At 30.5% G+C, this 18065-nt stretch overlaps 2 protein-coding genes across 2 annotated transcripts in view; one reads left to right on the forward strand and one right to left on the reverse strand.

Moving 5' to 3' along the window:
* Positions 1-18065, reverse strand: part of LOC119604102 (flocculation protein FLO11) — a 105216-nt gene that overhangs the window by 44947 nt on the left and 42204 nt on the right. Inside the window, 1 exon segment of the mRNA XM_037956559.1 lies at positions 1745-1960. Within this exon segment, the coding sequence (XP_037812487.1) occupies positions 1745-1960 (216 nt within the window).
* LOC119604087 (neprilysin-4-like) lies at positions 4360-6612 on the forward strand. The gene has a single exon (XM_037956535.1). The coding sequence runs from the start codon at positions 4470-4472 to the stop codon at positions 6540-6542; it is 2073 nt and encodes a 690-aa protein (XP_037812463.1). The 5' UTR covers positions 4360-4469; the 3' UTR covers positions 6543-6612.

Below are 18065 nucleotides of genomic sequence, written 5' to 3' on the forward strand. Positions count from 1 at the left end.
ACAAAAAAAAAGTAAAGAAGATTGATTTATCTATTTTTTTTCTGCTGAAAACTCTTACATATAAATTATTAAATATATTTTAATGTTGCAAAAAAGTTTTTGAAAAGTATGTAATACATTTATTTAAAACTTATGTGTATAAAAAAAGTACATAAAATAAAATATGATGAAAACTTTTTGGGGAATAATAAAATTTTCTTTGATGAGTTACATAATTAAAAGTCGAAAGAAATTTAAAAAACTTAAACATTTCAAATGAAATATTATTGAGTAGCTTTTAATGGGGTCATAAATGTCAGTTGTCTGCTAAATATTTTAAATATTAGAGGTCAAAGGTCAAAAAAGATGATTTAGAAATGTTGATATTTTCAAAAGGTTTTGAAATATTGTAGGTTTTTGCTATTTAATCAGACATAAGAAATTTAGTACTTTTTCAGCACGATTTGATATCGAAAAATGCATCGGTACGCCCACGAATTATTCGGTACTTTTTCTAACTAATAAACTTTTAACATATACATAATATTTAGTCTATAGTTTAGTCTATAGTCTAGTCTATAGTTTAGTCTATAGTCTAGTCTAAAGTCTAGTCTAAAGTCTAGTCTACAGTCTAGTCTATAGTCTAGTCTATAGTCTAGTCTATAGTCTAGTCTATAGTCTAGTCTATAGTCTAGTCTATAGTCTAGTCTATAGTCTAGTCTGTAGTCTAGTCTAGTCTATAGTGTAGTCTATAGTCTAGTCTATAGTCTAGTCTATAGTCTAGTCTATAGTGTAGTCTATAGTGTAGTCTATAGTGTAGTCTATAGTGTAGTCTGTAGTGTAGTCTATAGTGTAGTCTATAGTCTAGTCTATAGTCCAGTCTATAGTCTAGCCTATAGTCTAGTGTATAGTCTAGTCTATAGTGTAGTCTATAGTCTAGTCTATAGTCTAGTCTATAGTGTAGTCTATAGTCTAGTCTATAGTGTAGTCTATAGTCTAGTCTATAGTGTAGTCTATAGTCTAGTCTATAGTGTAGTCTATAGTGTAGTCTATATTAAAGTCTATAGTCTAGTCTATAGTCTTGTCTATAGTCTAGTCTATAGTCTAGTCTATAGTCTTGTCTATAGTCTAGTCTATAGTCTAGTCTATAGTCTAGTCTATAGTCTAGTCTATAGTCTAGTCTATAGTCTAGTCTATAGTGTAGTCTATAGTGTAGTCTATAGTTTAGTCTATAGTCTAGTCTATAGTCTTGTCTATAGTCTAGTCTATAGTCTAGTCTATAGTCTTGTCTATAGTCTAGTCTATAGTCTAGTCTATAGTCTACTCTATAGTCTACTCTATAGTCTAGTCTATAGTCTAGTCTATAGTCTTGTCTATAGTCTAGTCTATAGTCTAGTCTATAGTCTTGTCTATAGTCTAGTCTAGAGTATAGTCTAGTCTATAGTCTACTCAATAGTATTGTCTGTAGTCTAGTTTATATTCTATTCTATAGTCTAGTCTATTGTCTAGTCTATAGTCTAGTCTTGTCTATAGATTAGTCTATCGTCTAATCTATAGTCTAGTATACAGTCTAATCTATAGTCTAGTCTATAATCTAATCTATAGTCTATTTTAGTCTATAGTCTGGCCTATAGTCTATTCTAGTTAATATTAAATTAATTATAAATTTAAAAATTGAAACATATATTATAGACATAAACAAATAAGTATTAAACTTTTCATAAAATATTAAATAAAAATTTTATTAATTTTCATTAAAACTTACCAAAACTCTGACTAACCCATATTCCCACCATGTCCAATTTCAACAATCTATAGTAGACATTTTCGCCACGTTCAATATTCATAAAAAGATGATAAACAAAGCTGCCACACCAGGGTGCCACCGAACCAAAAACGTGGCAAAATGAAAGAAAACGGTAACCACTATCCCAGGGCATCAGACCAGGTACAATGGCCAATATATATACTATAGGTATAGCTGCAAAGAGAAAAAATAGAGTGAGCGAAAACATAATAATAATAATAATACACCAAAAATCTTATGCTTGTGATTATTAACAGAAAAAAAATGTAAAAAAGGTTTTGTTAACAAGTCAAATATACCTTGAGTCACCAAAAAGAAACAATGATTAATATTTAATATTTTAATATTCAACATACGCCCTGGCAGTCACATCGTCAAGCTCGTAAAACAAAAAATAAATTCATGAATTTAAATGTTTGCTGGCTTTTCAATTTGTACGTTTGTCTTTTATGTTGTTTACAGTTTTGTTAAAAAAAAATATATATTCCAAGTAGACCTTTGTAAATATTTATCAAAAGGTTAAGGTTATTTTCATATTTTGTTTACTGTGTCTCTAAATCATTCCCTTTCTATTTGCATTGTTTAATCCCCTTTAGTGGTATTTTTGTTAGACAGTTTTTTATTCATTTTTGTTTTTTGCAACATAAAGGAAGTGTAAATTGCCTAAATTTTCCATTTAAATACTTTCTTTCTATTGACATTGTAAGTGTCTTATAAAATGACAGTGAGTGTTGTTTCCATACCATTTTTTTATTTCTTATATGTGTGTATGTGGGGGTCATATAAAAATAAAAATGCCAGAAGCTAAATAAATGTTTGCATAATATTGGTAACAAAAATGTTGTATTAAAAAGAAGAAATAAGCCTCTAAAAAAACATACTAAGTACATTAGTATTTAATGTTAAATCTCATAATATTAAATACATAATAAACAAAAACAATAAAACTTTAATTTTTACATAATTAATAAAAGTTTAAATTTTACTAACATAAATACTTAAACAGTTTAGGTCAAATGTAAAACATAAATTTTTTTCTTATCTCTGGTTTGCCTTCTTATGACTGCAATAAACCATTAGTACTTCTAATTTTAGAATGTGGCCTTCTTTTTCTCTTTAAATGCAAAATGTTATTTTTATTTATCAGTTTCCTTAAGTTACTTCCTTTTTTATTAAATTTACTAAGAACGTTTTTTTTTTTTTTGAAATAGAACTTTAATATAGTTATAGTTAACATTTGATAAAATGGTAAATAAATATTTTTGCACAAAATGTAATAATGTTATAACTAAATTTGAACTGAACAAGAAGTGACCTAGAACTGAACTAGAACTGAAATAGAACTGAAATAGAACTGAACTAGAACTGAACTAGAACTGAACTAGAACTGAACTAGAACTGAACTAGAACTGAACTAGAACTGAACTAGAACTGAACTAGAACTGAACTAGAACTGAACTAGAACTGAACTAGAACTGAACTAGAACTGAACTAGAACTGAACTAGAACTGAACTAGAACTGAACTAGAACTGAACTAGAACTGAACTAGAACTGAACTAGAACTGAACTAGAACTGAACTAGAACTGAACTAGAACTGAACTAGAACTGAACTAGAACTGAACTAGAACTGAACTAGAACTGAACTAGAACTGAACTAGAACTGAACTAGAACTGAACTAGAACTGAACTAGAACTGAACTAGAACTGAACTAGAACTGAACTAGAACTGAACTAACTGAACTAGAACTGATCTAGAACTGAACTAGAACTGAACTAGAACTGAACTAGAACTGAACTAGAACTGAACTAGAACTGAACTAGAACTGAACTAGAACTGAACTAGAACTGAACTAGAACTGAACTAGAACTGAACTAGAACTGAACTAGAACTAGAACTGAACTAGAACTGAACTAGAACTGAACTAGAACTAGAACTGAACTAGAACTGAACTAGAACTAGAACTGAACTGAACTAGAACTGAACTAGAACTGAACTAGAACTGAACTAGAACTGAACTAGAACTGAACTAGAACTGAACTAGAACTGAACTAGAACTGAACTAGAACTGAACTAGAACTGAACTAGAACTGAACTAGAACTGAACTAGAACTGAACTAGAACTGAACTAGAACTGAACTAGAACTGAACTAGAACTGAACTAGGACTGAACTATAGCTGAACTAATTTATAATTCTATCTAAATCAGCATTTTTACTTTGATTGATCATTAAATAATCTTATAAGCGCTAATAAAAGTGACTTCTTATTAATTTGTGAAAGCAAACAGACTGTTCAGTCATTGCTTAATCGTAAAAAATATTGTCAATATTACTCTCAGTCTCGCTCATAAGTCTCGCAAATAAGAAAATAAATCTACACGTTTTATTCATCAGAGGGTTAATAAATATTAATTATTTTTAGTAAAAAACATAATTAAACTACATGTTTGAGCGTATATTAGCTGATAAGAGACCAAGTTTTCTTATAAATACAAAATAAAGAAAATAACAAACAACTCAATTTATAAACGATAAGACTGACTCGGACTCATCTTGAGAAATGGAAATTATGGAAATAGTAAATTACTTTAGTCTGAACTAATAACACTCTCAAAACGGTTGTGATTTTGGAAGAAAAAAAGTTTTAAAAACAATTAACAATTAAATAAATAACTCATGAAATGAATTTAAAATTAATAAATCACTATGTGTATAGTGGCTTCATCTTAATATGTTGCTGTTTAAGCGTGAAAAGTGAGGAAGACGTATTTGCCAGTCCACAGGCCAAACAAATTTTAAAATTATCAAAAACCGCTGATATCAAAGCGTTCATGAATCAAAATGTTGATCCCTGCGATGATTTTTATACATATGCCTGTGGTTCTTGGCATACAATTAATCCGGCCCAATATAATCGCAATATAAACACGGACAAATTCCAATCTTTAACCAAAGGCATTGAGGTAAGACTGAAGGAATTGTTGCTAAAGGAAAAAACCGGAAATGATGATGTGGAAGATAAAATCAAAGACTTTTTTGCCTCTTGTCAGAATGCCTATCTTGATACTACAAAATATCGTTCATCGTTGACTAAAATCTACAAAGAATATGGTGAATTTTCAGCTTTAAAAACAGAGGACCAGTTAAAGAATACCAGTTCAGAATGGTGGTCCACGGTGGCAAAAATTCAAAATAAATATGGAAGATCCATAATACTGTCGCTGTATATATTAGATGATTTAAAAGATAAGTCCAAAACAATGCCCTACATAGGACCCCCAGAATTTGAAATGACCCAGGGGGCGGTAAATATGGTGCACAACATACAAGAAGACAGAATACGTAAATATATGAAACTGTATTTGAATATGACTGCCGAAGATGCTGCAGTAAGCGCCAAAAATGTAATGACATTCGAACACAATTTAACTTGGGGCGCTACTGATGTGCGTAAGGGTAAAAGTGTGGAAGAATTGTTGACCTTGTATAATACCACCGATTTAATGGACAAATATAATGATTTATTTGATGTAAAACAATATTTAGAAATTGTGTTGGGCACAAAAGATTTGCCAAAACAGATCTATGTCTATGATGAATCTTATCTGGAGGGTTTATATGATGTTTTCAATACCACCGAAGATGAACTAGTAGAGGACTATATACTATGGTTATTTTTGGATGAATTTATTGTCGATTTCACATACGGCAATATGCTGTCCGAGTGCATAGATAAATCGAAAAAATATTTTGGTAAATTTGTTGATCATGCCATCTATAATCAATATAGAAGCAAGGAGGTCGAGGCTGAAATATACGAACTATGGGATGATATTAAAAGTACACTTAAACATAATTTTGAGACTGAAAAATATTATTGGATAGCGCCTAAGACACGCCAAGAAGCTGTTAAGAAATTGAATAATATGAATTTAACCATAAACTCTTATGATAATGACAATTTTGTTGAGCTATTTAAAAATCTGGTCATAGATCCCGCCAACTATGTGCTCAATGTTAAAAATATTCTAGAACATGCCGAGTCTTTAAGAGAAAACAAATTGGAGAAGAAAACTGAAGAAGATACTCAGGTATTGTCCTTCACACCTGTTTATAATATTTTGGAAAATCAAATCAAAATTCCAGTAGCTCTGCTGCAGCCACGCTTTATTTGGGATCCCATCTATCCCAAAGCCATACAGTATGGCACTTTGGGTTATCTCATAGCTCATGAAATGATTCATGGTTTTGATGATGAGGGTCGTAACTATGATGCCAATGGCAAGGCCTTCAACTGGTGGGATGAGAAATCTGCCTATGAATTTGAATCGAGACGTAAATGTTTCATAGAACAATATCACAACTATACTTACGATGGCAAACGTTTACCCAGAAGTGGTTTGCAATCAGAAAATATTGCCGATAATGGTGGCGTTAATATAGCTTATAATGCCTATGAGCGTTGGTTGTCTAAGCGTAAAGAAATGGGCGAAAGCGATGTTGAAAAGAATGACACTCTGCCACGTTTACCCTTCAATAATCGTCAATTGTTTTTCATTAGTTTTGCTCAACTGTGGTGTGAGGATATACTTTCGGTATTTCGCAGTGCATTTGCCAATGGCGATATACATGCTCCCGGAATGTTAAGAGTCATTGGTTCATTATCAAACTCTAGAGAATTTTCGTGGTTATTTAAGTGTGACAAGAAGACAACATGCAACATGAATCCACCAAAGAAATGTGAAATCTATTAAGATGTGTGAATTTATTCAAATTATTATTTATAAATAAAAATTTATTAAATTTATAAGAATCCCACCAGAATTGCATTGATTTCTAATTAATTGTTTCTTATTTCTGCTAATATAATAGAAATATTAATAAATTGACATTGTTAAAAGTTACAAAATCTAGAGATTTATTTTAGAAAAAATTTATGCTTTTAAGAGTGGCCTCCGGTAGGTTAGTGGTTAGTGTTCTAGTCCGGTAGACCGGAGGTGGTGGGTTCGATTCCCACCTGAGGCACTGGGTAAGGAGCGCACAACAGGCCCGATAGAGGCCTAGGTGTATTTCTTCGGATTTGATGTATATATGTACATCTTCTATTCAAACTAACTAACTAAGAGTAAAATATTCTCTTAAATTTGATGTAAATATTTAAACATATTTTAAACAGAGTATAAACTTTTTCAGTTAAACAAGTCAGTATGTAACACACATATGCATAGTATTTACAAAATGTGTCTTCACACAATTTCGAATATCTAATAAATAATGGACAAAAAACCTTGAACTTTATTTGTGCACGATAAAACTGCAGTTGAGTTAAAATGTGGCATAAAATGTTGCTGTGTTTGACTATCAAAAAGACAAAGACAGACAGACAACAGCAGGGGCCACAGAAATAAAAAAACAACAAATAGAAATTAACTTTAAATCTATGTCATCACAAACCATTTAGGGATATGTATACAGTTACTCACTCAAACAGACAAACTAACTTACACACACGCTCACTTACTCTGTTACACAAACACTCACACACACAGATTAAATATGTAAAAGGAAACGGAAAGTAAAAGCAAAGCTACACATACACATATTCTCTCATATATGTATAACTGTTAAAAGTTAAGGGCTACACGGAAATGACACAAGCACTCTCATAAACTTACCTTCATACATGGTCGTTTTCGAATGCAGAAGCAAAAAAATAATAAAAAAAAAAACTACATACAAACAATTTTAGGTATTCAATTTTGAGGCCTAATCGTTACTTCGGGCATGAATTGCTTATGAAAAATATTTTAAAATTCTCTTTAAGTTTTGTTTCCTTATGAACACGAAAAAATGCAAATATTTTTTCCTAAACCAAATCGTTAAAAACAGTTTGTAAGTTTTAAAGAGTGTCAAGGAAAAATGTTTACAATTCATTTTGAAATGTCAACAAAAAAAAATATGTATAAAATATAACCTAAACTCAGCAGTTTAAAATTTATCACATGACGCAAAAGAATTTTATAAAGAATATTTATTTAATAAAATCTACACAATTGAATACAAATTCCAAAAGGAAATAAAATAATTTTTTTAAGTCAGTGTTAGTAAAGAAACAAATACATATACCTAAGATATAAACTTTAACTACAAAATGTTTAAAAATTAAAATAGAAAACTTAAAAAAGATATTACACGCGTCTTATATTTGTATAAAACAAACAACCCAGCAAAAATTTTCATTACCTAGTAATCTAGAAAGTAATATTGGAATCACGTGGAAACTAATTACTTTTGGGGTGAATAACTAATTATTTTTGTTCGACGAGGTTCAAATAATATGTACCTACCTTAAACAAATTAATAAATGGTTACTAATTTGATTACAAAAACTTTGCGAAATAACTAGTTACAAATAAACCTACAAATATGTTATGTGATAGCTAGTTATTTTGGGCCGACTTTGTATGTAGAAAACAAAAAATAAAAAAATTCTCGGCCGGGATTTGAACCCAGGCATTCAGTTGTTTTCTGTGTTTCTCACTCCAGCCGCTTACTCGATGCTCCATTAACATGTTGATTTTTGTAATTTTGAGAACGGCATTTTACAAAAATATATAAATGAATGTCATTTTGAAAAAAAAATAAACAGTATCCAGCAGGGCTCGAACCACGAACCCCCTGTTTGTTAAATAAACGACCTAGACAATTGAGCCATAACAAATCCAAATTGTTTTGTTCTTTACCAGTAATAACCTATTCAGCTAAATACAATAATGTGGATGATAATGAACACTCATTACCAAGTAATGTATGAAATAACTACTGGCTATTACCAAAAATTTCAGATTTTTTGCTGGGAAGTTAGAGTGCTTAAATGTTCTCCACATTAAATTATGCCATGAAATGTCACATCTAACACACATTTGCTCAACATGCTGATATTAACATAATATGCATGTTACTGAAATATTTATGAAAATTTTGAATGGAAGACTTAAGAAATTGTGGGTCGTTTTATGAAAACCACATGTCTGCCAAAAAATTATCGAATAATCCTTTGTATAAATAAATGTTAGAGTGCTTAAATGCTCTCCACCTTAAAGTATGCCATGAAATGTCATATCTAAAACACTGTTGCTCAACATGCTAATATATTACAATTAACATAATATGTACTATGTTACTGAAAAATGTGTGAAAATTTTGAATAGGAGGCTTAAGAATTGTGGGCCGTTTTTATGAAAAACACACATGTCTGCCCAAAATTATCGAATAATCCCTTACACAATATTTTACTTAAGTACATACATAAGTACTTTTTTAAGTCGTATTCTGTGACGCCAGTTTTTTGTTCGTAAAACTTTTTAACATCCTCTTTATAATAACTTATTTAAGTACTTATTTTTAAGTAAGCGTGGTAATTACTTGCCTCCAATGTTATGTCAATCAATAATGTATTAAAATGCCAATGGGTAAGTAGTGAAAAGTAGTTTTAACTCATTACTTTTCAATATAAGTCTATATTCGCCTTTGCCGAATCTTATATATGCTTCACCATAGTGTGTTTAAAAAAGATTAATTTTATATATTTTCAATCCAAACATATGTTTTTTTTTTCAATAAATAATGTTGTTGTTGCTTTTTTTATCAAAGCATGCGATGAAAAAACCAACGTACAACTACACATACGCTTTTTCAATAAGCGTTTGTTGTTGTTGTTTTTTTTTTAAAGCATGCCTTTTTCCCTTTTTTAATAAAATTTTTAGAAGTTGCCTTGGATTTTTCCTCATATCTCCGTTACTAATGGATGGATTTTTGAAATAGGAAACTTCTCGAAAGCATATCTGACAGAATTATTGAAAACTTGGAGTTCGAAGATATCTGGGTTTTTCAGAAAATTGATTTCAACCGACAGACAGACGGACATGCCTTAATCGATTTTTGATGAAATTTTCAGAGGTTGTCTTGGATTTTTGCTCATATCTCCGTTATTAATGGACGGATTTTGCTGATTTAAATAAGCATGTCTGACAGAATTATTGAAAACTTGAATATCGAAGATATCTGGGGTCTTCAGAAAATTGATTTCAACAGACAGACGTACAAATAAACAGACAGACAGGCGGACATGGCTTAATCGACTCCGCTACCTATAAGGATCCAGAACATATATACTTTATAGGGTCGGAAAATTATATTGTGGAAATTACAAACAGAATGTCAACCCTTCTCACGAAGGTGAAGGGTATAAAAAAAAAATATCGATTTTAAATTTTTATTCAAAATTTTGGTTTATAACTTTTTACTTTTTTTGACTGAATTCTTTGTTTTACTGCGATTGTGTTTTACAAAGATAAACAGGATGAACGGAGAGACAGACAGACGGACATATGGGCATAGCTAAATCAGCGAAGAGTTTCATAAAGACTATAAATAGGTATATGTACATTTATTTGTTGGGTCTCAGATGTACATATATTTTTCAGTATCACACACGGAATGACAAACACTCTCTATTACCACATATGGTGGTGTAGGGTATAAAAATCTAAAATGTTTATTCTTCATTCTTATTCGATCTTAATATGATCTAGCTACATATCGTCACCTGAAATGCAAACGGCCCTAACTAACCAAAAATTCAAAATCGATTTTATTGGTGATTCTAATGTATTGCATAAAAACAAAAGTCCACACCAAAAATTGGACTCCTCCGACCATAATTATCGATCTTATTGATAGAAAACAAAAGGCCCTATCTACAAAAACATTTAAATATTAAAGGTAAAAAGTCCAATTTATCCATTTTTTTATACGCCATTGTCAACTATCATAAGAAATGATAGGTTTCACTATTAAACAATTTGTTTATTTACTATAAATAAATCGCGTTGATAGAAACAAACTTTTCAATTTAAATAGTTTTTTGCTTCTCCTGTAAAATTTTAAAAATGTTAGATAGGGCCGTTTGTGTTTTAGGTGACGATATGTACATACGTATGTCTGTCTGTTGAAAGGCCAAATTTCATGAGGATCGGTTCATGTTAAAAAAAATCTAGTTTTATTGGTAATAGAAGTTATATGGGGTGTAAGGTCAATTATGGACCGAGCCTCAGAAGTATTTATTGCTTTTTATGAAACTGGTATTTTTAGAAGGGGATATTGTATGCAGGCTATAGTCAAATGTGGACCGATTTATTAAGATTGTTCCATATTCATGAATCATTGCTATTAAACTGTCTAGGTGATTCCTAATGAAAAACCAAACCTTATCAATAGAGAATATTAGTGGAAAATTTTTAGCACTCTAGCTCCTCTCTTTTGGGCCTTTTCGTGCATTTATTAGACGGAAAATTTGGGGGCGTGTCATAATGTCCAGTGTCATAATGTCCATAGACGTTACGACACACTAAATTGAGTCATAATGTCCATGGACGTTATGACAATTTCAAAAGTGTCACAATGTCCATGATCAATGGGACATAAAGTCCATGGATTTCAAAGAGTCCATTTATAAAAAAGGTTTAATTTAGCGAAGCCGGTGTTCGAAATACCCCAGAGTTTGAAACCTCTGCGCCCGGCCGAAGCCCGGCTATCCAGGACACTTTTTAATAGGAGTCAAAAATGTAACATACACCAAATTTAGGAGCAATTCTTTTCGGGATAAGAGTGTCCCTTTCTTAAATTTTAAACAAATTTTCCATTACATTTCTGTTTTAAAAGTGTCACAATGTCCATGGACATTATAGTGTGTCATAAGGTCTATGGACATTATGTCACTGGACATTATGACATGCCACCGAAAATTTACGTGATTTAACTGTAAATAGTTTTTCTTAAGGAATACATTTGGATTTCTAAGCCTAGATGGATTTTTACCTAGAGTGAACAAATCAATGATCTATGAAGTCGAAAAATAAAAAAAATTCAAATAAAAGTTAGCAGTAACTCTAAAATAATAATACGAAGATGATATACATAGGAAATATTTAAACAACAAAATTTTAATGTTTATATACTCAATTATATTAACTAATTATTCTATACAAAATTTAAAAACCGCTTCAATAAATATAAATTTATAACAATTTAAAAGCAACATGTGTATATCAGTTTTAAACATTAATAAATGAAACCTGATCGTATTATAATTTTTTATAACTTTGGATGAATCAGAAATGAGACAAAGTTTAAAAAAATCGCACATTAAATGACTAGAAACACGTATTGTGTGGATATTTTTTTAAACTGGAATAAAAAATTTATTATTAAACGAAAATTTAAACTACACGGAAAAAATCGTTAACAAAATTCATATTTATATAGATATTTGCAGTTCTAGCAACAAATAGTTAATGAAACAAACTTTTGTCGCATTAGTTAATCATAACATAGCATTTTTTTTCTCGGTGTAGAAAGATATAATGAATGTGGGTAATAATACCCCACAATAATAATTCTTCTGCCTCAGTATGCAGAATTGTATATTTTGTCATCATGTTGGGAAGTAGCTCTTACTTACAAATTTATTATTAGTTTCTGCTTCGTTTCTTTTATGAGGATGCTTATTTTAAAAAGTTGTTTTTTTTTTTTTTTTTTTTTTTTTGAAAACAAAACTTTTCTATTTTTTTATTTGGTATATTTTCGCTATTCTAGTTGTTAATATAAGAGTTAAATTATTGTTTTAACCCTTTAAGTGTAGCTGCTAAAACACCGATAATATTTTCTTAGTAAATTTGATTTAATTTTTATTTTTTTTAGATATCTTCACAAGATTTCATCAGTTTCTGCAACATTATACACAAGTAAGTGAAATTTTCTTTTTTCTCCTTCCTCGTATGGGTTAATTTTCAAACGTGGCAAACATATAAAAACAAAACTAAAATTATGAAAACAATTTTTATCACAAAACGAAAAAAAAACACAAAAAACTTTTCAAACAATTCTTGAAAATAACAGATGCACATGCTTGAAGAAATATTTTCGCAGAAAAAGGAGTAGTATGAAATTTTAGCCGGATTATAGGATACCCTACGATTGTGATTTTGGGAACGCCTTATATTAGTCCTTCCAAAATATATCGAATTTCTTAAAAAAAAATATTTATGTCATTTATAAGTAACATTGGAAAAAGAACGTTCTTTATATGGTATGGACCATTATGGACCGAACTCCAGGGTGCTGAACAGAGTGCATTTTAGGTTCACATTTAAAAGGCAACAATAAAGCTATATTGATTTTATCATTCCGTTTGTAATACATTGAAATGTCGGTCTTAGACCCACACATATGTATATATGTATCTTATTCGATTCAGACGAATATGTTGGTCTCACATCACTGCAGTGTTGTAGGGTATTAAAAAATGTTGTAATTTTCTTTATAAATTTCTTAAAGAACAAACAAAAACAGACAATGAGGCCTGTCACAGAATTCCATCCAGATCGGAAGTGGTATTATATTCATATTCCGCTTCTTCAGAAAAAGCAAAATATAAACTTTTATGGTATAAAACCACATTGAATTTTAAAAATGTAACGAAATTTGTGGGCAAATATCGCACTTTATTAGTTTAAGTCAATTGTAGAATTCACAATCGGCGTTGTATGTAATATTTTTCGTGAGAAGGGTATGAATGTCAAAGTGCTTTACGTGAATACCTGCCGTGTTGGCCTATCTCACGGTGGTCTTTTTAATCCACTGGGTAGCCTTGAGAACGGTCTACCATCGCCCTTCAATCTTTAATGAAGAAATCAGGTGGCAATTTTTGTACATGGCTAAGCCGGTCCATGTACAAGCACTTTGCTGAAGTACACGAGCTATCTAATCTCTTGCCATAGTAGTACCGTTGGGGAAGGACAGGTGTCATGAGCAAGCTCAATCTAATCCCGACAAAGGAGGCGTACCCAACATCAGGTGAAAACACCCTATTGATGTTATGAGGAATGCTCTGTCCCTACAAACATTCTCATCATCTAAAGATTCACCCCAGTGCATTCCTGGAGCTCTTAAAGTCGTCCAACCACACTACTGAAATGGTTTCTGTTTTTTTGGCAACAGCACCTAGAGACGTATTTGGTAGCCCGAAATACCCAAGATAATAAATCAGGATCCCTCTTCATGAACCGATCTGTAACAAAGGATTTAAGAATATTAAATAGTCGCGTAGCATCAATATATCCTGTTGAGATGGCAACAGCACCGAGAAACTTTCCCGAAGCGTAAAAAGGCATGCTAAATCAGTACTAGTCTCCAATATATGGAGACTTCCCAATCTTTCACCAATTTTTGCATCAGTTCCATTTCCATGATCATAAAGATCTTTCTACGGAATGACAGGAAACTACTGAACGCTAACCTGACAATTCACCAGCATATACCAGCTCCCTACTACACGATCGGTAAGAAATACCGATCGGGTTCAGGAATCCAACATATGCTGCTTTCTTCACAGACCTGTGTTATTTGAATAGAGAATTAGCCAACGCATTATATCAGCCCTTAAACCAACAATCTCTTCCCGCTAATTTGGATTTAAACCACTGCCACTACGTGGATCCCGAGGAACCTCAATCAACTGACCAGCCAGAACAAGTCCTGTGGGCAACTGGCCACTCGTAGTACCAGATTATGTGGTTCTCTGGTTAGACCTCATGTCAAATCATACCAAGGACTAGCCGAGTAGTGAAGTGACATCACCAGTTTATGGTCCTGGCAGACTAGAGGTACCGGATTGCAATACACAAAGATGCGGTCTATCATCAAGGAAACACGCCCCCGGGCCCCCGTGAGGAGGGTATATATAAGTTTGTCATTCCGTTTGTAATTTCTACAATATAGTTTTCCGACCCTATAAAGTATATATGTGTATTCTGGATCCTTATAGATAGCGGAATCGATTAAGCCATGTCCGTCTGTCTGTCTGTGTGTTTAAATCAATTTTCTGAATACCTCAGATATCTTTGGGATCTCAGTCTTTAATAATTCTATCTGACATGCTTTCGAGAAGTTTCTTATATAAAATCAGCAAAATCGGTTCATAAATAACGGAGATATGAGAAAAAATCTGAGACTTGAGGTTTGTTTTCGAAACAAAAACAATAATAAAACATTACGACATACAACGATACGATACCGATTGAATTAATAAAGTTGTTGATGGGTTATTTTAGGTATCATATAGTACTATTATATGGTAGGAATTCTGTATGGGAAATATGCGTAATAAACCTAAAATAAACTATTAATATCTTTATAAATACGGGAATATATAATCATAATTATTTCACTTTCGATCGAAATATAATTCTGTGACAGCCCTAAATATTTAAGTATGCAAATTATACAAAAAATGCAAATATTTTGTGTACTTTGTTAAACAAATACATAAATATGTATTGTTTGTTTTTTTTATTTGTTCTTATTGTATTTTGTAAATATTCGGCTATAAATTGTAATAACCATTACAAATGTGAAAAAAAGTAAAACATTACAAAAAAGGAAAAGGTGCCCAAAAATGTGTATGAAAAATAAAATTCAACATATATTTTATGAAGGTAATAGAGTCAGCAATAAATTTTAGTTCATAGACAACAAGTCCTTGAAGAAATTATATTTATTACATTGGAAAAAAACACATACTATATGTGTGTAAAAGTAATCTGATTAGGAAACATTGGAAAGAAAGAAAATTGAGACATTGCCAAATGTTAGGAGTTATAAAAATACTTTAAAAAAGGACTCTAATAAATAATTTCAATTGTGTGAAAAAATCAAAAACAGAAAAAATTTTACAATATGTTTTCTTAAATACATTAAACGGACCCATCTTCCTTAGATTGATAAAATATTTTATGAATAAAGTGTGACCATCGTTATTTAAACAAATAAGAATGCCCTTCGCCATAATTTAATAATAAATTCCAAAAGGATCGACATAGGCGTATATAGTTAATTTTTAAGTCCATTCTGTTAGTTTAAAAAAAAATAACTTCTTTTTTTCAAGATATCTTCACTTTTAGTTGGCATTCAACATTCTATAAATAAATTTGTCTTGGCGCTTTTATAACGTCTCAAAAGCGTCTAAAAATTACGTTTTTTAATCTTCAAGACACGATATCTCAAATCCCAGATATGATGGGGAAAATCTGAGGTCAAATTCGGTTATAGGGTCTTGACTTTTTTTAAACTTTGTTGAATGATGAAATTCTGCATAAATAACTTTTATATAAATTTAACTCATATAAAGCATCCTTCAGAAAATCAGTTTTGAACAATTTTGTATTAAGAAAAAGATCAATTACGTCGTGAATTGTTAGCGGATTTATAAAAACAATGATGGGTTTTACTCATTAATAGAAATGGTTTCCTGATCAATTAATAAATAGTTCAGTTCCTATATATAAATACTTTGTAAAAACATCTCCAAACTTGGAAAATGCCCATCTCCAAACATGAAAAATATGATTGCCGATGAAATGTACACAAATTTCTCCAAATTATATGTATATGTCATTATAGAGGACTCAGCATCTGGTTTCTAATCTGTTCACTTAAAATCGGTTTAGATTCAACTAAGTTAAAGACTTATGAGTGCTTAAAGGTACGAAAACCTATTTTTTACCTGTACCTCAAGATTTTAGAATTGTTTGGCAAATTTCAAAGACAGATTCTTTTTCTACTCGGATCCACCTTTCAGAAAAATAGTATCACTTCCCAGGTATTTTTTGTCGCATAGTGTTATTAATGAAATTTATCAATCTTTTAATTTGTGTAGAGTTCGCTTCACAATTGATCCATTAAAGGTCCTATTCTAATAATCACCCTGATGTTCTTAATAATACTAACAAAAGTGTCGATTTATAATGGCCTAAATCCATATGGTGAAGCATAAAAAGATAATTCGAGACTTTAAAATGAGAAAAATTGTTTCGTGTACACTCTTTAACATTATTATATAAAATAGATTAAGGTAACTACATAAAATACAATTTTTTCTATCTTGAGAAAAAAAGCATATTTGCTTACATAGCTTTTGAATGGATAATTTATTGTTCTTTTGTAATTATTAATGAATGATTTATATAATTTATATTTTGTTGTCCTTAATACCTGTACAAGTTTACTTACGTTTTAGAAAATTCAAATAAAATATTAAAACCAACCTACAGTTATGTTTTAAATTAACAAAAATTTTAAATGTTCTTTTGAATATTTCAAGGTCAAAAATTAAAAAATATATCAATATTATATAATATAATTATCACATTTGATTTATAACCAATTTGATTTTCATGTAACAAATCATTTTTTTTTTATCTCCTTGATATCTTAAAGAAAAAACAAATTGGCAGTTCAATTTAAAATTTCCCATACTTTTTCCACGTTTGTCTTGTAAAGTACTTGTAGTATTGGCAAAAAGAACAAAGGAAAATAGATAGAAATAGATAATGATTGATAGAAAATAACCGACAATTCAAAGTATTGAAATGGTTACATGAGACAGTGTGTGTGTGGGTAGAGTGATTTTGTCTTTCAAAAAATTTAAATTATAAATACTTCATTATAAATACAAATAATAAACAATTTTGCTTAAATTTGAATTTGAAAACAAAATTTTTAAAGAATGATATATATTATATATTAATATTATTTTCGTTAACTATAATATATAAGTATGTACTCCTCCTTTAAATCATGTTTTTTTTTATCAAAATTTTAATTAAAAAAATTCCCGCTTTGTATGTCATATGAAAAGTGGTAATCATATTTTCTATTAACCCAGCAAACAAAAATCAATATCAATTATCATAAGCATTTAATTTGTTTTTTACCTTAATTCCCAAATATTTTTACAATTTATTGACAAAAAAGACGTTTTCTACAAAAGGGTTTATAAGGGCTTAAGAATAAATATGGGCCTATCCTTATACATTTTAGTAGAGTAATTTAAGTCTACATTAAAGTTATTTACACAGAATTTCATAGTGTATTAGTGTTTATAAGTGAATTTTGATCTTCAATTGATTATCTGAAGGGAAGGTTTTATGAGGGCTAGGGTCAAATGAGACCCTGCAGTAACATTTAGACTTATATGAAACTAAGTTTTGCCGATTTTTGAGCTCAAAAGCCCTTTTCGGAGGGTACGGTTGAATGGGGACTAGGCGGAATAATGTATAGTATTAGTATACTTTAGAACCAATATTTTTTGGTGTTACAAACATCAGCATAAACGTAAAATACCCTCCCCGACTTCAGTGGTGTAGGCATTGTTGCCA

The sequence above is a fragment of the Lucilia sericata genome, unplaced genomic scaffold (genome assembly GCF_015586225.1).
Source record: "Lucilia sericata isolate MDLA Ls3-8-SP2 unplaced genomic scaffold, ASM1558622v1 Contig000012F_arrow, whole genome shotgun sequence".
NCBI classification, from domain to species: Eukaryota; Metazoa; Arthropoda; class Insecta; order Diptera; family Calliphoridae; genus Lucilia; species Lucilia sericata.

Bases quoted from the DNA above. Each gene is read 5' to 3' on its own strand.
- LOC119604087 (XM_037956535.1), top strand. From the start codon at position 4,470: ATGAATTTAAAATTAATAAATCACTATGTGTATAGTGGCTTCATCTTA.